Source organism: Accipiter gentilis, chromosome 1 (assembly GCF_929443795.1).
Source record: "Accipiter gentilis chromosome 1, bAccGen1.1, whole genome shotgun sequence".
NCBI lineage: Eukaryota > Metazoa > Chordata > Aves > Accipitriformes > Accipitridae > Astur > Astur gentilis.
In genome coordinates this window covers 32526607-32553845 of record NC_064880.1, presented here as the reverse complement: position 1 = coordinate 32553845, position 27239 = coordinate 32526607, and the positions used below count along the sequence as shown (strand labels likewise).

The following is a 27239-nucleotide window of genomic DNA, read 5'->3' as shown; positions in this document are numbered from 1 at the left end:
TGACTTAAGAGTTATGAGATCTCTCCTGCTGTGGCGTGGGCACAAGGACATCTCAGTGCTTCTTCCAGTTCTTGTTTCTGTTATTTTATATGCTTCCTATATAGCATATAAATACTGGTTCTTTTACACCTCTTAAGAGTTCTCTGAGGAAATAAATGACTGTAAGTAGATTCTGTTATTCCATTAAGAAGGTTTTGGGGTTGGTTTTTTTAAAATAATCATTGACTTCTCCAAAATGGTATTTCTTTCTCTGTGTATGCTCACAACATTGAGTTATGTTAACTTCCATGCTAAGTTTGGTTGATTTAGATTGAATAATGTCTGCTACATGCTCTGATGCATTATTACAGGATTTTGTTCAGGTGTAGCCACCTGCATTCTTGTAGGTTAGTAGTGCTGCAGGATCTCTCCCTTGCAGTATTCTGTTTTCAGCAAGGAAAAGGTTCAGGCCATTGGACAAGGACTAAATAAATAAATAAATGGTTTTGGTAGTGATTTTCAGGGAAAAGAATGAGCCCACTGCAATTTACCATCATAGCTGTGTCTTTGGGTTTCCTCACTGCTCATTGGAGCAATGAGTTCCTAAATTTATAATTCCCTTCACATGCATGCAGCTCCTTCTGTCTATTAAATACTTACAGGGTATGTGTCTTGTGATCTCTTTAGAACTATTGATGATCGCATGGTCATTTGTTCTCCAGTCTGCACTGATGGTTAAAAGCAAGAGCTAATAAGCTGTCTACTATCAGTTTTCTTTGGCATCCCAAATTGTAATTATTTACAATGTAAATAGACTTTTTTTTTCTTTTTAGCAATCTAGAGCTTTCACCTGGACTTGTTTGGATGCACACAGCCTCTTTAAACTTTTTCCTTCATCTGTTTTATGTATAGTTAGCCAGAAATGGTTTTCTTCCCTTTTTGCGTTAGACTGTTTCTGGAATTCCTTATTGCTCTCCAGACAAATGTATTTTTCTGGATTAGGTACATCTTGCTTAATTGTACATTGCGTGAGGCTCACAATATTTTACAGTTCAGTAACTGTTGAGGTGAATTTGGGCCCTATGAAGCACAAATACACAGACTTTAAAGATATTCAGCCACTGAACTTATATTGAAATCAATGTCTAAATGCCTTTAGATATCTGGCCTGAAGGTGCCCATGTAAAATACATTGGCCATTCAGGTCTTGCACCCAGTCCTCATTGCTATGCACAATCAGACAGATAAGTAAATTCATACCTTCTTTTGCCTGGAGTTGCTGAACTGCCATTATTGCTGGCAGTTCTCAAGTTTAACCCCAACAATTATTGCAGATTATTTGCCTAATCCTATAAATTTCTCAGCAATGGCCTCAGGTTCCAGTGATTTCAGTTGTGAAAATGTTCAGCATTTCACAGGTGATGTTGAGAATCTTAGGACTAAATCCAGTAACTTACTTCCTATAAATCAAGTCCCACTTCTACATATAGCTGTTACTGGGCTGTTGTGTTTTAAGCATGTGGCTGTTTGGTCATACAGGAAACTTGTAGGAAGCAGGAAGGCTGCTGAATAATAGTACAGATGTTTAACACAGTAGCTGGTAATCTGTCCCTAGAGAAGACAGCCTCACTGTGGCTTCACATACCATGGAACCGAAGTATAGAATAGTAAAATATTCTTTTCTCTTCATTTCCTTTCATTTCTTTTATTTTTGTTTCTTTTTTTTTTTCCTAACTGGTAGTTATGGAAAATAAAAATTAGTTTAAAGGTACTCAGGATCAGAAAGCAAAATCATATACAGTTCTGTTCTGTTGTATGCACAAGAATATAACTATACATTTAAATGTATGACAACCTGCTGCTTTTTCAAAGATCTGTTAAAAAAAAGAAGTTACAGTATTATAATATAAAAAAAGCACTCAGTTTTACTAATTAATGAATTTCAAAGTGTTCAGAAGGAATGGGCACTTTAAAAAAAGAATTTAATTCTTTCAAGGAAATTGAATCTCTACACCTAGTTCACAGTCTTCATTCAGCAAATGCAGGACGTAAGCAAACTCAAGCTAATAAATGATGTAGGATGCTAATTAAATGTACACATTAGTTCATTTAACATTGCATGTTAAATGTTTCCTGCATTTGAAAACCAGTATTCAAATGCAAAAATCTTTCCTGTATGAAGCTGATGTCACACGTACCTAAAGACACATTGAGAATTGGCAAATACCTCTCGTATGAATAGAAATAGGTGGAAGAAAATAATGTAAATGTTAGCAGGGATGTGGTTTTGTCGCACTGAAAAAATGTTTTTCCATTCAGTTCCACAGAGCTGTGGACTTGCCTGTGAGCCCTTCTATAAAAAAAGGGTCATGGGATTAATTGTACACCTGGGAGACTGATACTAAGTCTGAATTCCCATCCCAAAACCCAGTCTGTGTATGCAACACTTGCCAAACCTTTTCTTGACATCATCAGCCACTGAGAGGATGCCTGTGGCCAAGCAGGCCTGCGTGGCATGAAGGAACTGAATCACAACCAAACCCTTTCCCAAAGTAGCTCATTCAAAACTTAAAAAAGACAGAGTTATTCTAAAAAGCCAGGCATGGTCAAGACTAAATTCAAATGGGGAAAGTGAAAACCTTTCAGAGCTCTTTTTACAACCTTGCTGAATAGCAGATTTACCCTTCTGCAGAGAGCCAAATAGGCAGCAGAGAAGGGAGGAGTGGGACATGGTCTCCCCTCTCACAAGGCCAGTGCGGATATCAGCCTTGCCTCATGTCTGCCTCCACTTTAGAATTGGTCATTGCATGAAATCAAAGGTGCTGAATTTTGCAATGGCATAGCTACAATTTCAAGTTAGTATTGGGGATGTCTTGAGCTAATTAGGAATCATCTGTGGAGAAGGGAGAAGTAATTTTCTAAAACATCCTGTGGTTTTTAACTTGTTAGACTGACAGATCTCTAGTGAATATATTTTTCATAAAAGTTCTTGTTCTTAGCAGGATAAGCTACAGTTCAGTGACTAAGGACCTTAATCTATGCTACGTTGTTCATGTTCTTGTTCAGACAGAGCTGTCATCCTCAAATATCTTTAAATCCCTTTAGAATCTCATCAAAGCATCTGTAACCTGCATGTTCCACCATCTTCTTATCCATTCCCTCCTAAATGAAAATTGTGTTAAATAATACTGATCTGATACTTACCCTGGAAGATACTTTCTCTATTGTTCTTTATTTCCTCTAGCTCACTGAACTGTAGCTCACTGACTGCTAAATATCACAATATAAGTTAGCTATATGTACATGATCAGTGGCCTTATACTATGTAGTAGCAGAAAGCATTGTTTCCACATAGTGACTTTGTTACACATAGTTATATCTGTGACTATAACTCCATGTCAGTGAGTATCCCTTGCTCCTTTGTTTTCTTACAGAGCTCTGTGTGTTAAGGATGCATGTTAGAAGATACCTGGCATCAACAGCAGTTTACACTCTTGAGTTGAACTCATTGCGATTTTTCTCCTTACATCTTTCCCCTTTTAGCTAGTTGGTATCATGTTCACGCTTTGGTCAGCATAGGTTCTCAGAAAGTATTCATTTTAGTAAAACCCTTGACATTCACAGGAGACGTAGGTAATCAAGATTGGATCGTAAAGCCTGAACAAAAGTACACAGGCATACCAGTTTAAGTGTTTGGAAAGTTGTAGAAAAAGAATACTTACCAGTGTTTCTCTGTTCTACCGAAAGTATGCATCTGAAAGTCAAGTTCCAGAAATGGGTCTATTTCTACTCATTAATGGCTTGACTGATGAAGCAGAATCTGATTACTAAATTTGTATCAGTACTGAGTGAGTGATGGTTACAGGGCTTTAAGAGGGCAGAATTAGAATTAGGAACAGAGGTACATGGACTGTAATGAACCACAAAATGAATGTCGGTCAGTAATGGCACCCTGCTCCAAAGTTGACATTGGAAGTAGCAATGAGGATACATACTACCTCACATGTGCATCATAATATTTTCTCATCACTCTCAAGACCTCAGTTATGTAGTATATTAGACACTGCACTTCAAGAAAATGAGCAAGTTCCCCAGCAACAAAAATGATCACATGCCTATAAACCATGATAAGAGGACATCTCTAAGAGAAATGGAAAACTGAGAGTACATGTGATATCATTTCTCCAGTCATGAAAGGCTGATGTGAAGAGGAAAGGAACAAACTGTTCTCCACTGGGAATCAGGCAAGAAATAATGGGCTTGCATTGCAGTGCAGGAGAGTTAGGTTAGATATCAAGAAAAACTCACTGATGGTATATTGAGTTAAGCCCTGTGTAGGTTACCTTGGGAAGTTTTGACATCTCCATTGCTGTAGATTTCAAAAATCAGCTTAGACAAACTTCTGACAAAAAAAAAATGGCTAGGTGTAGCTGGTTTTTCTCTGAAAATGGGAATGGCTTAGGTGATTTGCCAAGGTTCTTTTTATGATCTCTAAACACAGAGTGACTTCTTGAAACGTAACATCTCTGTGCCAGTGGGTTTGGTGTTGCAAGTCAGCCACTTTTATAGCATCTTAGTGCCAGCAGTCATTGCTGCATCAGTGTAGGGAGTAAGTATAAAAATTGTTCCAGAAGAATTCTCCTTGGGTCGGCTTTACTTGAACAGTGTTGTTGCTGTGCCTCAAAAATGAACAATGTTCATTTCTGAATGTTCTGCAACAACTGGAGGCCCACTGAAATAGCATGCAATGTGGATTCACCTACATGGTGGATTACCACAAAATATCCTGTGTATCACTGAGGGTGGAGAATAAACATGATTTTCAGTCACATGAGCACAGATCAGTTCAGAAAATGGCTTAATGTGAAGTAAACTGTTCCATATAAAAACTCTTCTATCTTCTGCTATGCTTTCTTTGACTTGATCTGCAGTTTGACTCTCACTAAAGTGAGGTTCTCTCAGTCAATAACAAAACCTTCTTTGGATTCTTTTGATTAAAAGGAAAAGAAAAATAAATCACTATGTTAATGGGCTTCTACTCCTCATGGATAGCTGCTTGAAAGGGTCATATCTCCACATTTTAAACCTTTTTTTTTTTTCAGGACCTTCAGATCAATGCCGTCAGGTCCTGGTGATTTACTGCTTACACCTTTGTTACAATGCTCCATAATTTCCTCTTTGGATAATTTCAGTTTCTGTCAAGACCACACTGTGATTTCTTGTATAAACCATCTTTTGAATACAAATTTTCATTTCTTTCCACAGTAAAAGCTGGTATAAAGACATTCTGCTCTCCTTTAATTGCTTCACTTTCCTATCTGTAATCATATTAAACATTAAGTTTATTGCTTGTGATGGAAATAGGAGGTCTGCAATTCCTGTGGCATGCAGTGGAACCCACTGGGTCTGATTCTGCTGTCATGTGAGCTTCTAATTACAGTTCATAAGTTCAGATAGTTACTCATGATTTATAAGGTGTAAATGGAAATTTGGGCACAATTTTTCAGTGTCATCTTCTTTTTTTTCCCCTCCTTTCCATCCCTTTGGAATTTTTCATCTACCCATGCTGGAAGAATTAAATTTATTCTGTTCAGGAATACATTCTTTCTGCAAAATGAGCTGTGTCCTTTCTAGTAAAATATCTAGGAGTGTTTCTAACATTTTCAAAAGCGTTTAAATGATGAAAGTCCAAATTCCATGACTTAACTCATCATGGCCAGAATAACTCCAAAGCTATTTTCCTCTGGCATAAATTAGTCTGTGCTACTAGTTTTGTGCTGCTATGGTTTGACTGCTTTCAATGCTAAGGATAGCGTGGCTATACACTACACAGATGTGTAGACAGACCCTAAGAATCGATGTTTCTCTTTTTGTCAATGTTTCTTGCTAATTGAGTGATTTATAGACAGTCCATATGTGAAGACTGAGGCGTATTATAGCTCAGTAGCTGAACATTCAGCAGCAAATTGTTGTATTGCCTGATTGAAACCAGGCAGATGAACCTGGATCTCTTGCATCCTTCCCAGGTAAGTGTGCTGAATGGATCTCATCTCTCTGACCCAAATACTGCTTTCCTGCAAATGTGGAAAACAAAAATTTTTTGAAACCTTAGGAAAAGCAGTTTTTTCAAAGATACGTGAAAATACCCTGCACCTCAAAATCAGCCTCAGATGCCACATTTGAAAATGTTAGCTATCATCACTTGATTGGCTCATATAACTAACTACTAACCTAACTACTGCTGAGCTGCCTTCCTGTTGTTATTGCATTTTGCATATTGCATACTAGCCAAATTTTCAGAATAGCTCAGAGGCTGATTTCAGGGTGCTCAGCATCTACAGTTGATGCCATGTTTTCAGAAGTGTTCCTTGCCAGTTTGACATGGTGGTGGGTTGACCTTGGTTGCCCACCAGGTGCCCACTAAGCTGCTCTGTCACTCCCCCTTCTCAACAGGACAGGAGGAGAAAAATACAACAACAAGCTTTTGAGTAAAAGCTAGTAATCATGAAGTACATACTTATATCAGCAACAGTACATTCTGTGGAAGGATGGGGTATCTTGCGCCAAGTACAACCCAACTTAGGATTGTTCTAGTCATAAACACAGCATCACTGGGATCCTCACAGAGTGTCGGGGTCTAAGGGCTTCAGAATTCCAGAGGCTGATTTTTGCTAGTTTAAGCTGTACAGAATGCAAGTTGCTGAATTTTACCTTCATGCTTTAAATATTTGGACAATGTTCTAGCCCTGGCAAAGTTATGGTGCTGGCAAAACCTTACTAAATTCTAGATTGTTTTTTTTTTATAGAAAGTAGAGATTAGTTCAAGCTGCAGGTTTAGATCCAGATCCAAACCACCCCAAAATCTGAATATCTAAATTTAGGTGATGATTCAGTCCTTTTTAGCATTGTAGGCCATTTGCAACATAATGATCCAACAGCAGATTTTTATTTTGACAACCACCACAGTGATATTGGAGGATTATTCATAATTTTTAGTTCATACTGGGTTTATTTTCTGCAGTATTGGGGGTTGATGGAATGAATCATGTCAACAAATGCTTGAGTAATTTTGGGGAAAAGTGGCAAGTTACCTAACTAATCCTATTAAATGGTTATATAAATAATATATATACAAGATAAATAGTAATAAAGAACTTTACAGATAAGATGGTACATGCACAAATGCAATGTCACATACAATCCTAGACGTACTTTGTACTTTCCTGTACAAAAAAGCGTGCCAGTACAAAATGAGAATGCATTTTTAAAATTAATCCCTCCATTTCCTCCAAGGAAAACACCAGTTTAAATTCAAATTACAGTTTAGGCAGAATGTTTTCCTTCTCTTTCTTAGTGTTAAAGAATAAAAGGGAATTTAAATTCCCCAAACCTGACAAGCAAATCCAAACTTCATTCATGAAATCGCAGCATTACAGGAAAGTTGAATGTTTACCATGTTCATAAATTCTTCATTTTGTTTCCACACCCTGAGGTAGCTTATTGACAACCGTGATGCCATCACTGTTGTGACTACTTTGAAACAATTCAAGTCAATGCTCTTGAGCTGGGGTAACACATTCAGACAAACTTAATTAATGTAAGAGCCTAAACCCTTTTGCAAATAAGGCTTGAAATACATCAGTAGCCTCAGTGGATGTCACAGAATAAATGTATTATCTAATACATATGCATGGTGATATACAGTTATCAAATTCTATACATAGTAGTCTAAAATATTTCAAGTCCTTCAGTAGTGTTATTTTAATCTGAAGTATTTTTAAAGGGTACATTTTAAAGTTGCATTTTGAAAGGTAAAATGTATACGTGGCCAGACATATTTTTTAAATTCCAATATTGTTCTATTGTTACATGAGTAACTTATAACTAGTGTAGCTGATTGAAATGTAAGTATTGACAGCAAATTAAATTTGAGGTAACATATGTTGTATTTTTTAATCAGTAAAGCAGTTTTTGTTCTTTATATTCCCCCTTCCCACTGTAACTGAAAGGGCTGAAATGTATTCAGTTGTAATAACTGTGTAAAACTGAAAGAGCTACTTAGTACCTTGTAAAGCTTTTCCCCATTTATAAAAAAAGCTATGATATATATGTCTAAACCAAAATCTATGACTGAAACTTAGATTTCAGATGTTTTCATCTATAAGTAGAAATACAACTGCCATTAATTGTATTTTCAGAAAGGTTGTGAGGGGGTTGGAAAGTAATGAAGCAATGGCTGAGTCGTGTTTTGATAATCAGAAAATCTTGCTTTTAATCCCAGTTTTAGGACCATTGGTATATCAAGTAATATCTATGAACCTCAGTTTTTTATCCAACAAATGAAATTGGTAGCATTTTTTTTTTTGGTTTTGCATAGCTAAAGATTCTGGAGCAAGTTCTATCTGGGTGGACTTTACTATTGAAGAGATCCATTGACTTCAAAGGCCTGCCAACAAGGATCAGGGCCTGCAGAAGGTTTTTATGATACTTTAAGTAGCATTAATGAGAGCAGGAGTTGGCCTTAAATATTTTTATGGTGACATAATGTGATGGTAAAATAATAACAGATACAGACAAAGAATCTAAGAACTCTTTACTCCTTGTTCTGTCCTCAACACAAATGACTTTAGGAGAACACAAAGCTATGTGTTTCACTTCTTCCTCCTCTGTCAAATTTTGAGTGCCTATGTTTGAATTCTGTGAAAACAGCTTTTCACAGCCCTGGAAAAATAGTTTCATGTAAAATCTTCTCAAATTAATTTTAATACATGACTTCAGTTTCATAGAATTCTCATAAACTCATTTTACACACATGCACTTATCCACGAATTTTTTGTGACAAATTCATTGCTCATAGCCTGCTACTGTGTTTAATAACATGCACTTCCTTATAAGAGGAAATGGAACTGGTCTGTGTTTTCTCTGAATTGATTGTATGTGCATATTTAGAAATTGGGGGAGGGGGAAAAGGGAAAACCAACAAAAAAATGTGTATGCCAGTAAACCTTTTATAAGAATGAAGAAATTACAATATTTAAACTACATATTTATTTTTCTTTGCTTATAGGCAGCAAACCAGTAACCAGTCTTCTCCTGTGGTGCCTGATTCTCTTGACAAACAAACAAAAAAGGTACTACTAAGTTTATATTCTAAAATAACATCTCATTATAACTTCAAATTCCTGAGTCCACAGTTCTGCAATGTGTTCATGGCTGCTTGGCATAGCCATCTGAACATGAAACCGTTAGTGATGTTTTGAAGTCTTTGAGACAAAAGCCTGCTTGCTAAGAACTTTAGTTCTGTAGAAAGACAGGGAGGTACAGTGAATAAGAGAATCAAAAGGCTGGAAATTTGCTGCTGAGAATAAATGCTAGCTGCTCCCTGAGGTGATTTGTCTGTGCACTTCACTTTCTACAGATGTTAGAGACTCTTTTTTAGTAAGGACCTGAGGTTCTTTGGTAGCACTTTGATATCCTGCTTGAATTCAATATGTGAAATGGAGGAGTCGCTCTGTGACTTGGAGCACAGCATAGTCTTTGAAGTCTGATCCAATTTTTGCTGCTTACCATTTGATGTTGAAAGGATGAAATGGAGAAAATGTACAGTTTTTGCCAGTAACTCTGCTGAGCATATGTAAGATTAAAAAAACAAAATCCCTTGGATGATGTACTTAGAAATGTTAAGCAGATTAATACCTTCCTATAGCTTTTTTCTAAAGATACAAATTAACTATGAGAGGAAATCAGCATACAGTGCATGCTATGATTTAACTGCATGAGGAAAGGGGATAAATAAGTTAAATGGAAAAAGTAAACAAATGTTTGTGACATGGGTGCTAAGTCGGTGTTGCTGAAAGCCACAAGAATCCTGTGTAACTTAAATCTAGCATTAGACGTTTCACAGAGTCATAGAAAATAAGAAGTTGCTCTCTGTGAGATCACAACTATAAGTTATCATGGCAGAGTGGAATCAATACATTTCTTATGTGCCAAAACCAGCATTCTTTATTCCAGAAGGATTTGGATGAGATTTCTGCTTCTCCATTTATTCGAAAACAGTCGTTTGAAATGAATGATTCACAATCGATTAGCCAATCCCAGTCATTTACAGACCATCAGTTGTCAAGTTCCTTGAGATCCCACAAAAAAGGAGGTAAGAAATATAGTAAAGTAACAGAGATCTTTTGTTTACTATTTATAAATTACATGTTGACAGCATGTAACTTGCTTTATATATTGATGAGGCCTTTTAACAATCCCTTGGAAAGCAAGAAACATAAAGGAACTAACTTTCTTCTACACGTTTTCAACCTGGAAATGTAAGAACAACCCTTAAATACCTGAATTACAGAGGCAGAAGTACAGAGATTTTTAAAATAGAATTTCTACTAAAAATGTGGTTACTAATCTTGAAATACCCTTTTAATGAAATAAAATTGACTTTCAAGAGCTTCAGCTTTCCTTTGCCTTCCAGCCTCAAAAGTAGAAGACAGTAATGAAATCTCTCATGTTTGGCAGAATGAAAGACAACTTGTTTGTTCACACACACACAGATTGTCAGCAACACAGGAAAGTCGGCAATAATTCTACAATCTATGCAATGTGTTTTTGTGTTTTATTTGCTGATACATTGTTTTTGCCATGGTCAGTAGGAGTTTAAAATCTTGAGGTAGAATATTATGACGTTTGTTGAGTTTTAACTGGTTTATCTTTGAATATTCCAGGAAAACATTACCTATCAGAATACTTTTCTCTTTTATTGTAGTCATTGTGTCCTTGCAAATCCATGAATACAAACTTTAATACTGGTTCATAGAATACCTTCGACAGTTTAAGATTAAGTAGGTTGATAATGCGGTATCTGTAACTAGTGCCAAAATATAAATGATAATACATTAATTTCCAGGTTATTACTGAAAATTAGTTGTTAGTAATTTAGTGTCATACATTAACATTTCTGTTTATATATTTAATGGGACACCTTTGATCTTGTAAGTCTACAAATATTTATCTGAATATTTGAGCCCTAATACTGCAATTTATGTGTTTAAACTTTACAGAGTTCAGTTAAATAATTTACAGTGAAAAGGTAAGAAGATGGGTTTTTATATGGAGATCCTTCTGTTACAGGAAATAATGCAAATTCTGTGGTTTTAGTCTTCTATAAAGGCATAATGTGCTTTCCATGCTAAAAAACAGAATAGTATGTAAACACAGCAGGTTGAGAAATCCATTATTCTCTCTTCATGCATTTCTGTCCACATGGGTTTTGAATCCATAGTGTGGGACTGCAGGGGATGTGTGCATTTCTATTTTAAATTATTACATGTTAAACAATAAACCTGTCAAACAGAAATATCTTCATTGCAGCAAATCCTCCTGAGCAAAGCAGTCAGGGCCCGAACCTGTCATCCTTACTCTCACTGGATATTGTATGTTACCCTGCAACTAGTCTCCTTGAAATCAAAGACATTGTGTCTGAGCTAAAACAATTAGAGAGAGTAAAACTGGCAGAATTACACCCTTAGCAAGCATGTGATTCAGAGTCATTACCCAGTAATTTAGAAGGACTTCAAAAATGTGAAGCGATACAAGAATAGAATTTGAAGAAGAGATAAATGCAACATTAATTTCAACTATTTCAGAAACATGTATGTGTAAATGCATAAGCATGCAAATACAGAGAAGTAAGGAATTTCCTAGTTAAGCATGAAGATATTCAGATAGATGATCATATAAATCACACTTCAATGAGTAACTATTAAGGAAGTAAACCTGCTGAAGAATAATAACTTCCTTGGGTGCTTTTAAAAGCAAGGCTTGCATTCAGAAATTCCCATGCTTTCACACACTGTTGAATCTGTATTCAGTCTTATTGTGTGAAGTATACTTTTTAAGGAGAGAATATTGTTAGTCCTATTGTGAAAACCAAGTGAAATAGCAAATATCTTTTTGGAATAAGAACACATGTATAAAATGCATTTGATTTATAATGTAGGGCTATACTACATAACCTGTTATTCACAGAAAAAAAGCTGTCCACTAGGTGGTCCAGACAGTGCAAAGACTGTTATTTTTCGTAGTGAAACATTACTCTGCAATGTTATAGATAGATTCTGAATTCTTTTTAAGTTACATTACAAGCAGAACTAGTTTGTCAGCCTGGTGGTAGTGCTGTGGACCTAGAACACAGAGGCCAACAGAGAAGGGAATGTGACAGGTTTCTGCACTGGTCTATGACCCAGTTATGAAGTAGTGTTGATGTTTGCCTGTATCCAGGCTTAAGCACAAAGGGAAGGACAGGCTGCTTATTTGTCTTGAGGCCTTGGTAGATGAGGGTGTAGTGTAGTCAGGGGGGGACAGAACACAAAAGAGAAAAAATGGTTGATACAAGTTTACGTCTTTTTGTATTAATCAAGCAGACTAATCACTCGCATCTTGTTATCCAGCTGTCTAATAGCACAGGCTGCCCATTCTCAGTAGTAGATTGGCAAAGGAAAAATAGACCAGGAAATTTCCACAAAGATCCTGCAAAGACTGTACTCTGTAATTAATGCAGAAATAAAAGCCTCTTTTTCACTTCAAAAGCCTTTACACTGGGTCATAGAAAGACTGAGTAGTATGGCCAAACTGCATGCAGCGCAAGTTAAGCGTGTGCATGCACTATGGTTGCATAGAGTCGCAGGGGCTGGCTTTACACTGCCCAGGTGTTCCCCTGGGCTCTGCCATAGTGGTGGGGCAAGACTATTAGCAAGCCAAAGATTCCCTCCAGGGTCTCCCTGTGACACACTGCCTAGGTGGAGAGGACAGTCCAGGCAATAGTAACAATTAAGCCAGAAGTTAATTATTCTAGTCACAATAAAGTAGTACTGAAAGAATCGAAATAATATAATCTCCAGAGGCCAAGTAGTAGTACTCCCCTAGACAAGATAGATAGTGAGAATGTTTGAAATTATTAATGGAAGTGAGTGCTTCATAGGGAATTGACCAATGTAACTTTGCCTCAAAAGTAAATATGACAGATTTTCTGAGATGCAAGGAAATATGTTTGTAGAAGAAAAGCTAGTAGTATCTCTGCATTGACCAGAAAATGCCATAATTCTTAATGCTAACACAGGCATTTTGAACAAGTGAGAAAGCATGTGAAGAGTCTCTGGCCATGGACATTTTCTTGTGGGAGAACAGTATGTGTCTTCTGATGATGTACAATTTATGCCTTGCACCTCACACTATTGTCTGCAATGCTGAAACTTTGTGAGAGGTAGAGAAATTTGCCAGGGTTCTGAGACATCTGGAACTGTGCAATCTGCAGTAGCCACAATCTGAGGCTGAGGTAGTGAAACTTGCAATATAGTTGTAATAGTCAGTAGACCATTTCCAATATAGCCTTTGATTTTAGATTCCTTAATCTTTTATATTCTCAAAACTAGTGGAAATTAGGGCCTAACACGTTTCAAGCTGGTCTCCCACTAGCCAGTGACCCATTTTGAATGTTCTCCTTGCAATATGTATTTTTACTTTTATGTTGCTCATTTTTCTCTTCCTTTCTGGTAAACCAATCATAAAAATGTAATTTGGTGAATGTAGCTGTGTTGTATTTGGAGAAACATATGAAGGTAATCACTGTTTTTTGCACTGATGGAGGGCAAGTAGATAGTGAAATGTGTTAAGTTATTATTTGATGGGGAGGAAGGCTGCTGCTCACCTCAGACAGTACTGTGGACAAGTTTTAGTAAGGGGCATGGTGGGCATGGGAGACATTATTCCCAAAAAGTTCCTTTGTGGTTGTCATCATACAGATGATACTTACAGGTTCATCACCCTAAACAGGAAATTTTAAATAATGAAGACTTCTTTAATTGTTAGGGCTTAACTTCAGTTTTAAAGAAGCGATCCAATTTTAATTCTATCAGGACCATAATTGTGTTAAAACACCCAAGCCACAGAGAATATACTTAGGTGGTTGGTCTTTACTTCAGAGTAGAGTTTTCTTCAAGTCAGACTTTGTTATTAAAAATACTCTAAGCTACCTCAGTCTCAGCCCTAGAGCACTTGATTTGATAGCCTGCACTTGCAAGTGAAAGGTGCTTAAATATAGGGAACCATCTTACTCTGCACAGTAGTTTAACATCGTAGCATAATTTTAACTCTGATCTCATTTAACTCCTGTTTGTACATTGTTTTAAAATAGATAACAGCTATGCCAAAGCAATAATCATTAGTAATTTGGAAATGGGGGCACTTTTTATCCTTTGGTTCCAAAAAGTCAACATCTCAGCATGACTAATAGGTATTATGGAAAAGAACAGGCAGTATCTCACACAAGATCTGGATGCCTTGTAACCAAAGATGCCACTTTACTTTCTGCAAGTGAGAGAGAGATCAATCCAAGGCAGCTGTTTGTCTCTGTGTAACTCAGCTTCGTGTTTGATTCCCTTATAGCAAACCTTCCTTTCTAAATGAAAAACAAACCCGCTGCCATGTAATGTAGTGTGAAATGCTACAAGTTGTCATTGGCAGATGGGATGATACTGACACATGGATGCCATTAATTTCAGAATCCTATCATTCAGAACTTTCACGTGAAAGAATTTGTAATCTATTTAGAATTATTTTTGGTTGTTTAATCAGGAGTTTCGTTTCACTTTTAAGCCCCCCACTTACACTAATTTTACATTGAAGGAACATAAATCATGAAAAACTTGACTGTAGTCAGTACAATCGTACCAGTGAGCAGAATTGGGTCCTTAGATTATAAACATTTGGCATGAAAAATTCCCTACATATCTGGGGCTTAGAGGTTTTGGGGGCAGAAGATTTGGGTTGTTTGGGGGGGGGGGTTGAGTGGGTCAGGTTTGAGTTGGTCATTCTTTTGCGAATAAAATGCAAATAATATAGCATGATCATGGGACAGTCTGAATATTACAGGAAACACTGAAAAGACCAAGGTAGTGTTACATAGTATGACCTGATTGTACTGAGCATGCTGTAGCTATGTGCAAGGCCTATGAGATCTCTGCAGTATTCTCCTACTACATATCACACTATAACAGAGGAATTGCCATTAGCCATGTTGCAGTTGAAGCCTCAGGCAGCGGAGTTGCTGATGTGGTATGTTGTATAACGAATTTCCATTGAAAGGATCCTGCTACAGTAGTGTTGTGTGGCTCTTGAGCCAAAATCTGACTGGGCATGAGCAGGAGAAAAAGTAGCTTCTTTTTCTTTTTTCCTTGAAAGAGTATCACCAGATTACTGACCTCTTCACACCTGGGATTAATGCTGGGCTTTGGGCTTAGTAAACAGAAATCGTGTTTCCAAATCATTCATTTTACCTTACAAATGTATAAGTAGAAATCATAGGAAGGAGAAGATATTTTTTAGGACGTTTCTTGAGAAAATAAGCTGAAAATAAAGCTGCATCTCAAAGCAATCATTATTGTTTCTATCATTATAAGAAAGGATAATCACTTTTCCAGGGTTGCGAGGCGGCATATTTATGCAGATGGATTTTGTTGCTGCAAGTAAGCCTGTTACTGTGCATTGCAGTGCACGTGGTGGGACCCTGCAGGAGGGCACAGAAGGGACCATCACCTCCCATCCCATGGAAAGTCTGAGTTTCCACTTTGTGGATTTGTGCTGGGCAGGAGTCTGTTAGCTTCACTAGCCATTAGGATGAGAAACACAGTACCTCAGTTTCAGTATTTCAGTTCTTCACCATATAGTTCTCTCAGCCTTATGTAAAGTTTTCAGCTGAGGCTTGTACTGATGACGTTTGTATTCTGAACTGGTTCATCCATAGATGCTTTCTGTTAAATCTTTCACTACTCTCTGATGGCATGATTTCCAGACTGCATTTGCCAAAGTAACAGACCAACAAATCTGGAAAGAAATTGGGCTGTTCTGAAGTTTTTCTTTACTGCTTAGCTTCTTAATTGTTTTTTCTCCTTCAATAGACAAAGACACAAACAGTGACAAGTGATAAATACAAGCTTTGATTTGTTAAACACGTTAGCTCTATGTTTAGCCCTAGGCAGTGAATTTCATTATAGGCTGGTTTACTTCTGGATTGGTTATTGTGATTGTTACCAATGCAAAAAGATTTGACCTGCAGCCATGACTGATTAGTATCAAAAGTGAGAGATAAAATAAGATGCAAGTAAACTGCACAGATAAACTGCACTAAAGTTCTCCAGAGACAGTGCTTGTTCTCAGTACTTGTTCCATATAAAACAAGTTGAAATTCAGCTCATAATGGCTGCATTGCAATTAAAAGAGATTGCAGATCTCTCTTATTGAAATATTGAAAAATAATAGTAAGAAATACAAGAAATTTAATAAAGTTGAATCATATATACACACTGTGCCAAAACCTCCAAATTTTAATAGGGGTTCAGTTTCTCCTCTTAACACATGAAGTCTACCACTGTCTTTCTGATCCAAGCTGCAGCTCACCTGCTCTTTCTGTCTTCATTTTCTATCCATGACATTTTCTATCCAGACAGGCTTGTCTGAGCATTGCTTTTGCCATTTTTTGTTGGTAATTTTTTATCCTGCGGTACTTCACCGTTCTGTTGTTATTGCTTGAAATTTCTCTAAGTATTCTCTAGAAGCCTTATTTTTATTTTGCCACAGTTACTAGTGCTCTGGACTAGCAGCATATCTCAGATGACTGATCTACTCAGGCAAATAGTGTGGTTCCTAATTTATTACTCTTCTGTTTCTAAAAAACAACCATTTTATCTAAGTAAACTTCATTAGAATAAGTACAATAGGTACAGAGGTTTGAGGGTGCACACAAAGTTCTCTCCTAAGAGAATAAGTATAATAATATTTTTCACAAATTGTATTTTGTGTTTTGCAAAGGAAGAGACAGTTCAGGGCTTTTTAACTTTTCCCCACTATCAGAAAACTTTAGATAGTGTCTTTATTTCAGGCTAAGAAAAAGGCTAAGACAGTTAATCATTGTCTTTCATAGAGCTATGATTTCATCTGCTAGCTGTATGTTACCAAATAATTTCTGGTTCTTTGCTGATATTTAAAAATGTGAATTCACTCTGCTGAATTCCCCACAGCTAAGCAGTAATAGCTGGAATTCACATCTTTCTTTCTAGAAGACACTGTATGTTTTCCTGGATTGTTTACGTTTTTACAGTTCTTCATAGAGACTATGAAGAGAAAACGCCATGGTAAAAGCAGTAACATAATTAATGTGATGGTGACAGAATGGTACATGAGGTGTGGGATAGCTCAGAAAGTACCATAACAAATTCATTTCTGAAAAAAACTTTAGATTTCAAAATCTTACATACTTTGCATTTGCTTGGATTTTTTTCTGTATTCTGATTGGGTAATTATTCTAGTGGGTTGTGATTAACTGCCTAAAATCATATACAGTTTAATAGAAACCCAAACCATGGTATATAATTTGCATGGTTGATCAATGTAAATGAAAACCAGCAGTGTCTCAGGACAAAATATTTGCAACCACATATGTGAAGATCTAGCTCCTACAAGTTACTCATAGATACAGTTTGATAAATAGGTATTCCATTCAGTAAATCATGAACTGGCTGTGAAGTATTTGGGTGGAAAAAAATTACCTTGTATCAGTTATTCATTCACTCTGCTCATGACAATGATTGTATTCCTTGGCTCTCCATCCTTACTTCTCTCTATTCACTAGAAGTATTTTATATTTCAGTTCTCTCACAGATAACCTCAGTTGATTACAATGGTTAAGCTGAATACAGCAACAGCAAATACTAGCTTGCAGCAGTAATTACGAGCTTGCAGAGCTCATTTCTGTCCCCAGGTAAGGATAATCTTTCCTGAGGATCTTCCTTGCATATGGAGAGAATTAATGGGAGCCAGTTGTGCTTATGTGTTGGCTGACGTTGGCAGTACACCAGAAAAATAAAGCCACCAGAAAAATAATGCCACACTACCACCTTCCCTGCTTATAACACCTTTCCCCCAAGGGAAGATAAGAATACCAAAATCACAGGAAGTATTGTTAGTGCTGCCAATGGAAGGAAGAGAAGCTGCTTTCTTATGTGTGCTCAGGCAGGGAACAACTGTATTTGAGCCATAACACAACATATATGAAAGAACAGTTTTATGAATTCTGATATTTCTTTTCCTAAAAATATCTTAGTACCCGTTCTTTGCCTTTAAGGTTTGTACTGCTTTGTGCAAATCAGTGTTTTATGTAGAAGCATAAGCAATGAACAACTTGAGAAGGCAGGAAACACAACTATGTAATTACTAAGTATCACCTCTTGCTTGCCCTGTTGATCTGCCCTAGCAGCTAGGCTAAGTGAATGCAGAGATAGCTAACAGGCTGAACAGCATCAAGAATACCCATGGAAGACTCAGTCATCCTTAACATGTCCTTCCTCATCTGACACTCTTACATTTTGTTAGGAATCACTCTTACATTTTTTATAGAGAATATGTGTGATTGCCTCGTATTTGGGTTGGAGAGCTATACGAGCTCTTTACCTTCAGCTGCAGCAAGTTGTTTTCTCTGTAGGCTAGGAAGTACACCTTTGGTTCTTTGTGTGTTGCTTTGTGAGTGTAGTGCTATTCTTGGGACTCCCTCTCACCAGTGTGCTTATGTTTGCCTCATGCACACACGCACAAAAGTCACATTCAGAATAAGGAAAAAAATACTACATTGTTCCAGCCTCTTTTTGTAGTACTGGGATTTGCAAACACCAAAAATGCCCTCCAGCAAAGTGCTGCAATTGTTTTTTCTACATTCTTTTAATGCTGTTCTTTACTGCATATTCTTAGTTAAGATAAAAAGCATGACTATCAAATGAATAACAGTAAGCGTGTGGGTTTTAAAAGGCTTATTTGCAAAAAAAAAAAGTTTGCTGCAGCTCTACAAAAAAACTGTGAGCTGATGTGAGTAGCAGCATATATGGGTATAGTCTTAAAAATTCAGAACAACCAGCTGCTATAGTTAAAAATCGGTAAAAGGGATATTTGTGTAACAAAAATCTTTGAGCTGTTGATTCATTTTGAGAGACAGGTGAATATATATGAAGTTCAGATCTGCATCTTCTCTCCCCTAATGTTCCAAAAGGGCACAGGTATAAGATTCCAGTTTGGGCTCACCCCTCATATTTTGCTCATCAGACTTGGAGACAAAGTGATATAAATTTCTTTCATCTGTTGTTGTCCATGTGCTTCCAATTAATTTTTCATTCATAAGAAACTGATAAATTGGAAGTAGTACTGCTCTTAATCTCCTCATAAGGGTCTGCCGCTTGCAATGGTATTCGGAACAGCTGTTACATTGAGTCTATAGTATATATCAGTTTTCTGTCTGCTGTATCGAGGCTCATGCCTTTTGATCATTGATTTAGGGCCCAAGAAGGGTGAATTCCTCAGCTCCATATCCAAAGGAACTTAACTGCTTTAGAAAAATGAAATTTTATGTGAGTAGATTAGACTTTTTTATTTGCAAACTGTAGTCTTATTTTAAAACATTCCCTGGGAAGAACATAGTCATCACAGAGAGCCACAGGCAGAGACGTCTCAGGGCATTGCAAATGAAGCAGGATTTTCATTATCCCATTTCATCATCGTAAGCAACTTGCAGCCTCAAACTTTATAATTCAAAGATTGCCTACATGGTAGTACCACACAGCACAAACTAATTATTGACACACATTGAAGAAAATCACTGTTAATTCACAGAACTCCCTCTTCTCTTCCCACACACAAAATAAACATGCACAGTCACAAAAGTGGTAAGTATCAGTCACTTTGCAGCTTGAATTCTGTAACTTGCTTGTAGAATTGTAGTGTTTTGTGGTGTGACTTGCAAGGATGGGCAATTGACTTCTTTGGCTTACTTCGAACAGCTTGTTTCCAAAAAAAAAGAAAAAAGAGGCATGTGGGAAAAAAGGAAAAGAAGAACCAACCTAACCTTTTCTTAGAGAGGGAGTGTATCAGTAGGGCAGAAGACACTGTCCATGACAGATGAAACTATGCAGAACTTCATATACAGGGAAAACAGGTGAAAGACATGGACAGGTGACACTTGAGTAAAAAATAAAGCCAAAAGAGGAGTGGAGAAGGAATATACCATCAAAGACAAAAAAAAACCATGCAGAGAAGCAGGAAAGAGAAAGGAGAAAGAAGAGAATGAGATAAAAAAAGTGATGGGGAAAAAAAAAAAGAGTTTAGTTTCAATTATGACAGAACACTTGGTAGCCTTAGCATTGGAATGTACTACTGCTTTCTGTAGCATTGCTTTTCTTGTATCTAGTTGCTGAAGTTTTTCAGGGAAAAGTTTAATTCTAGCTTTAGACCATTTGAAAGGAGTACAACACTTTTTTGCTGTAGGAGAGGTATGCTTCATGCTCTGGTTTGAAAGGCAGAATCTTTTTGAAGGGTAAGTAACACTGAACTATTTCCTTTGCAGTAGTGCATCATTAGTTTGCAACATTTTATGTCATTATTTGCAACATAGTTTTTCATTATGCCTAGGAGGTCTGTGTCTCTGAAAGGGTGGAGCATTAATTGGTCCAAAATCTTCGAAGATAAAGAACAGACCAGACAAAATAAGGGAAATTTTCCCTTGTGTAATACAACCTTTTCTTCAGTGACCCTTTTCTATTTCTTATTTATGAATTTTAGAGGCTATCCAAAACAAACAAACAAAAAGAGAGCAAAGTATGCCCATACATAATGTCACATCAAGAGAAGAGAGAAGGTAAAACACAAGACTCTAAATAGCACTGTCAGTTAAGCAATGCACTCAGCTTTAGAACAACATTCCAGAAGTTAGCTGAGACAGGAGAAATGAGATTATCCCCACTGGACTTCTGACATTTACAGCCTTACATTATGTACTTCACTGTCCCATCCAGAGCAGCCATACAACTATAATGCCCTCTACCTTTTGGAAGTTACATTTCTAAAAACGTTGGTAATCCCAACAGGATCTAAGTAAATCGCTCTTAAACTGCTAATGCATGCTGGGTTAAATTCTGCCATGATTTTCTTTGTGGATTATGTGAGGGTCATTGAGAGCATAAATTAAACAGTTTGATTTTAAATGAGTCAAGCTTAGCTTTCAGGCAGTTTTTGTCTTTGCAGAAAATGATTGAAGAATTTTTCAGTTTTATTTCCTAATGTTAATTTTTATTCCTCTGTTTGCCTCCATCTCATTATTCAATGTTGGATCTAAGCAAGAGCTTAACATTTTTTAATTTAGGGGTGTTTAGAGTCAGGCCTGAATTTATTAACCTGTGGCTTTCTGCATCTTATCTACCTTTCCAAATGTAATGGAATTTTGGCAAGAGTTCTAAGCCAAGTTCCCACTCTTCTAGAGCTTCTCATGGTGGCTAGTTATCTCTTCTTGAAGTCCTATGACTGTGCAGGGTCATCTGAAGCAGAACAAGATGTGCCTTGCTTTCTGGAAGTGATTCTTTAAAACAAAGAGCTTTCAGCTGAATTGATAGCTGCTTCTGAGAACGAGGGTGGGATTTATTCTTTGAGTTGGCAGACAATTTAACATCAATGTTTAAGGTCAGCCTTTATCAGCAGGTTATCAAGATCTTTTATCCCTTGTTGCTGAAAGAGGAAGTGTGTCCCAGATTGGTGTCTGGTCAGAGCCTGTAGCTAATGAAGAAGTAACACAAGAAGACACTGGAAGAAACCATATTTTTGTGTTCTTGTTTATGCTCTGTTAAAAAATAAGTGGCAGATTACATGCGTGTTCAGTCAATATTGTCAAATAAATTCTTCAAATAAGAATTCTCAGCAATAAGAACATCATTGGCTGCCTTTGGATTCGCAGTTCCATTTACTGTAGTCAGAAAAAGCCTAACTCAGAACAGCAAACATGCTTAAAGGAGTGATGAGAAGGATAAAACTGAGCCAAAGAAAGCTTGGAGGAGTTCTCTAGCATGAAAATACTGAGTTTTTACTGAAAGGTAAAGACACGTAAATTTAGGTTGACTGGAGGAACATTACTACCAGCAAAGTTATAGGCAAACATTACAGGATGCATTTTCAGTTGAACTTTGGGTCAGCTTATTAAGAGTTTCCAAAAGTCATTTTTGGGTGGAAAAATAGAACTACAGTTTCCAAAGCAGTCAGTAACTCCCTAAATGACCATTATTTCCTGGTAAGTGTTTCAAATTTTGCCTTGGAAACCTGGCTACTCAGTTTGATGCTCCAGAGGTAGCCGAGTTCTGAAAATTATCACTGCTACATATGATCTGTAGGAGACCTGAGTCTCACTGTAAAAGAGATTGTGTCCACCATTTCCATTGCAAGCTAACTGGAAGGTTACAGGCACTGAGTTGGTGCAGGGCCAATGCTTCTCATAACCTCTGAAAAGGTGTAGCAGGGGAAGATGTCCCTGACTACAGCCTTTTATCCTAGTGGCTTTTGTTTAGGTTTGTGCTGCCCTGCCTTAAAACGATTCCTATCCTGGGACAAGTGGGAACAAAGACCCAGAGCTGGCTCTGCATGCAGCAAACAGGCCTTCTGTGCTAGGGGTGTTCTCTGAAGAGGCCTCAGGACAACTGTAAGTTGGGCCTATTTTGCTCAACTTCATCATGCATCCTCATGCTATACCATAAATAAGCATGGCTGTTCTGTAAATCTAGCCCATTGTATCTGGATTACATTTGTTAAACTAATGCTTGGGTTTTTCTCTGGCTTTATTCATACCAACATCAGAACATTGAGTAAGAACAACAAATCAGAAACAAAAAACACAAACACTTAAAAATATTGCTCCCACAGATTGGAGCCCCAAGTGTGTTTTATATAAACAATTTGAATTGTGGCTGGATTTTTGACCAGATTCTTTCCCCTGAAGGACCTTTCAAAACAAAAACAAGCTGAGCAAAACAAGTTTTGGTGGGATGGGCCTATGCCTATTTTCATGTAAGCTGATGACAAAGCTCAGAGCAGGAAGGCAGCAATGTGCTGGAATCTGGTGTACATTGTGTTCTGCATGTTCCCAGCTGACTTGCCAGAAGTGATCTAGAACTGAAACAAGGCCCCCTTTTTACTAGGACACAGGAGAAGAAGTCATCACTAATCTAAAACAGTTCAGCTGTTTGAAAACAATAGACTTTGTTAATATGATATCCTGATTGTGCCTTATTCTCATGTCAATGTGCAGCCTGTGTTGCTGGGTCAGGAGGGTGAGAGCTTTTGAGAACTGTCCTTTCTCTTATATGGCCCATGAAAGTAGTCTTATATTCTATCACTATACCCTCTATCTGCTTCAGTGCGGCTATATTAACACCATGGAGGAGATGAGGAAGTGGTTGGCTTCAGCACTTGTCTACTGGGAGAACTGACCAGCCACAAGAGTCTGGAATAAGTTATAGCCCACACAGCTGTTCAGCATGTCTCCACCGTCACACAAAGCCTACAGAGTTCAGCTAGCACTTGCAAAGGTGCTTACAAAGCTCTTTCCAGTGGGGTAGTCCAAGATTATTTTCATGTGAATGTGCCATGTGTCATGGGATTGCAGGGAAGGAGGCAGGAGGTTTCCACATCCTAGTGATGAAAAAAATGGAAGATGAGGCAAAGTTTTGCTTGTAATAGCTGCTTGAATTTATTTTAATGGGGTCACTTTCAAGGAATACTCTGATGCAGTTTCTGCAGGTGCTATATCATTAACAAAGTAAGTCTCCTACCTGGAACAGAGGTGAAAGTGAAGTTGAGTCCCACTGTGGAGTGTTGCACTTAAGTTTCAGGAAGAGAGACTGGGTAAACATGATACAGATTATTAATGGTATTGCTTGTCAGGCTTTTTATTTAGCCTCAAATCTGAAAGCTACTCCTTTATTTCTAAACCTTCACATTTGCATCCCTTTGATATGAAATACTTGTGAACTAACTAGAGAACAGAGCTGTGAGTTCAGTAGCCAAGAGTTCCTTGATTTATTAACAGAGTTTCACAGGCTTCTATGCAACATCTCCTCCTGCATATAACAAATGCAACAGTCAGAGGCAGAGGTTGATGATGAAGGGCCCAATACTTAAGTGTGTAGCAGTGGTTATCCACAGATCTTGTTTACAAGTCCATAACAATCATTGCCTAAATAAGATCATTCAATGTGAAAAAAGATAGAAATGTGGATTCTAAGTGACTGCTTAGAATTAGAAGTTTATAGTACAACTCAAAAAGTAAATTGGGTTGAACAGTATAGGCAACTGCATGGCCATGAACAGACTTTCCTGTTTGATGTTTCACATTTAAGACAAAGATAATATATAATACCTGTCTTGTGAAACAGTAATGAGCAATAATTGTGATGTAAGTACATAAAAGCATTTAAACTGCAATAACTAAGTGCTGCATTGTCCCCTACAGTGTCGTTAAGACACTTAAAGGGGAAATTTGAATTACTTCTGAGACATTGTGCCGTTGAGTTATTCTAAACACAACTGTGGATGTACAATTGCTGTTTAGATAAGTAATACCCTACTGATGATGCCTTTGCAAATAACTATAAGAAAACGTTTTAATTTAGTTGCATAGGAATTTCAGAATAATATTTGTGGTGCTTATCAGATTCCTGGAAGTTTAAGGACACCGATGTGCCTTCTTTTTGGTATATGTGTATGACTACAGCCTGCAGATTTCTGTGAAACAAATGTTGTATTTTTAGTGTAGTCTTATGCAGGAGGGCATCTGAAAAAAAGCCTGCTTTAAATCAGCAGAGTTAGCAGTCTCCTCATTGGAGAAACTACCATGCACAGAACTGGCCAGTTCATTGTATCTGCAGTTAGAAGACTTTGAAAATGTAACTGTACTGCAGATGTATGCCAGCAAACCTCCTTGCTGGAGAGGCATCTCATCACAGTAAAGCAGTTCTTAAAGCAGTTTGCCAGATGGAGTCAAATGTTCTGGTCAAAAAAAATAGCAGTATTTCTAGCTGAGGACTTTTATCAGCCCACATGATGGTAAGAAATAAATGCATTGATAGCTGTTGCTGGTGTAGACTAGGCCTTAAACTAAACCGTTGTTCAGAGCAAGGGCCAAATTTCTGCTTCTTTTACTTATGAAACTTTCATTGCCTTCTCAGGAAGAAAGCTCTGGACCTTCTGCTTGGTGTGCACCCAGGGAAGTCATGGTCTATATACAACCATTGTACCATAGGATTAAAGAGCTCAGGCTCAGGTTTTCATTTGGTATGAACCCTGCCAGACATGGCCTCATGTGATTAAATTTAATCTTTTCTCTTAGATGATATTTGAATAAACACCAGTATTTAGTCCTGTAGGTTCCTAAGGTAACCAAAATAAAAGCAAAGTGCTAGAAATATATCAGGCTATCAGGCTGCTAGCCTGTACTCAGAGCTTAGTCAAGAAGGTGGAGAAGGTCCCACAAAGTCAGTCGATTTTAGATGAGATCAGAAAAGGAAAAAATGAGAGGGACTAAATGTACCCAGCAGTGCGCAGCTTCCCTGAAAATGCCTTTTTCTGATACTGAAAACCACTTTTTTCTTTTTGTTTGTTTGCTTGGGTTTTTTTGTTACCAGAACGTTAGTTTTCATGTAGTATTTCTCAACAGGTAAAGATTTTCCAGGGCTGAAAGGTAGGGAATGGATAACCCATGCAGGCGCCACACACATGCTCTGGGGCATGCAATGTGGTTGCAGCTGCACGGTGTCCTCCCCCCGTCTCTCAGTCAGAGCATGGCAGGAGTCAGCCCTGTTTTTCACAGCTATATTTTCTTAATTTCTTCTGAAAACTCTCAGGCATATACTTCAGCAGTATAATGTAAGCAGAGAGATTTAACAGGCCTAGCTACAAATATGTTATTATGTGTTATAGGAAGATCAAATGTAAAATGATTGGATAAGCTTTTGTTTTCAGACTAACACATTCATGAACCATGTTCATTCAACGCTAAATCCAAATGCTTCCCATGGCACTGGAGATTACTTACTGTGTGAACAGAGAGGTCAGTCCCATGTATCCTCTTTGCCTGTTGTTTGTATTGATGAGTCCCATAAGTTTCTCCTCTCTCCTTAAGTGCAGTATTCAGATAAATTGAAATACATGCCCATGCAAATCTATTAGTGAGCAGCGTGCTATAGTGTTGGAAAAATAAGAGATTAATTAAGATAACAGTATCTTCTATAAACTTGAAAACAAATCATTATATTTTTAATGTCTGAGATTAAAGGTAAGTTTTTCAAAAAAGTGTAATGTTCTAAGGCATTGCATCTGGAATTAGCTCAACCTGTGAAAACATTTGTCTCCTTCCAGAAATTAACTTAGTTGATCCCTTTTAAGTACCTGTTCTGTAATGGTCTTTGGCCACTTTTAATGTCACTTTTAGGTACAGCTGAATCTAAAGAACTGCAGTTTACTTGGTCATTATATAATTCATCTAGATTGATCAGTTTAATATCTGATTTTTCAAGATTTCCTCACAATTCTGGAATTTTAGCAATGCAGATATTTTCGTATTGCCCAAGGCAATAATAGATGTGGTGTGCAAACTCTGCTTTAAAGAGGGTGTCTGTCTGCTGATTTACATATTTTAAAAGTATTAAGATCAAAAGTAATGAGAATTTAATCCATATGGCATGTAGAAGATAAATAGGAATATTAATACTGTATCAAATACTAATTAAAGGAAACACCAGTCCTATTTTTAAAATCTTGCATGCGGATGAAAAAGAAGTCATTGCAAAGTTAAGATCCGATTCTTAAAGAAATTAAGAATTAACAGTTTTCAACCACAGATTCTAACAGTGAGACTGAATTCATATGCTAGGCCAAATTCTGGTTCCACGGTACTTTGCAGTATCCATTTCTGTCGAAGTATCTCAGATCACTCTGAAACTGAAAACTACCACCAGCTCTACTACCAGCTTTTAAGATGGAAATTCCCTTTCGTTAGCCAAGAAGCTGAAATACAGATGGTTTCCAAGTTGCCTAAGCATACGTGCCTGCAAAAGTGCTGGGCCCTAAAATAGATCAATTCATGGGAACCTTGTTAGATTTTGGTCAACTCTTGTACACAGATTGCAACAGTGGGTAAAGAAAATGTTGTCATCTGCTTCATAGAAAACTTTAGACAAGAGTGGCCAAGTTGAGTCATGTTTGTCATGTCTTCAGGCTAGACTAGATTTCTGTATTTCACTGTTATGGAATTTATAGGTGAAAGTACCTTGGGATGTGTGCTCTCAGCAGGGTAGCTGGGTCTGGATGCACAGGAGCTAGAAGCTTTAGTGCAGTGTCAACCTACACTCCAT

At 37.3% G+C, this 27239-nt stretch overlaps 2 protein-coding genes across 15 annotated transcripts in view; one reads left to right on the top strand and one right to left on the bottom strand.

The window, feature by feature from the left end:
- Positions 1-27239, bottom strand: part of METTL5 (methyltransferase 5, N6-adenosine) — a 414631-nt gene that overhangs the window by 295264 nt on the left and 92128 nt on the right. The gene's annotated exons all lie outside the window — the stretch shown is intronic.
- MYO3B (myosin IIIB) overlaps positions 1-27239 on the top strand; it is a 212028-nt gene that overhangs the window by 158276 nt on the left and 26513 nt on the right. For 12 of the 14 annotated variants that reach the window (XR_007506997.1, XM_049808063.1, XM_049807983.1 and 9 more), the window contains 2 exons: positions 9047-9110; positions 9994-10132. Coding sequence is in view for 12 of the 14 variants with exons in the window: in XM_049808063.1 (XP_049664020.1) it covers positions 9047-9110; positions 9994-10132 (203 nt within the window). In the remaining 2 variants the exon portion in view is untranslated. The remainder of the gene's footprint in view (positions 1-9046; positions 9111-9993; positions 10133-27239) is intronic. The other 2 variants (XR_007506998.1, XM_049807991.1) reach the window with 1 other exon arrangement.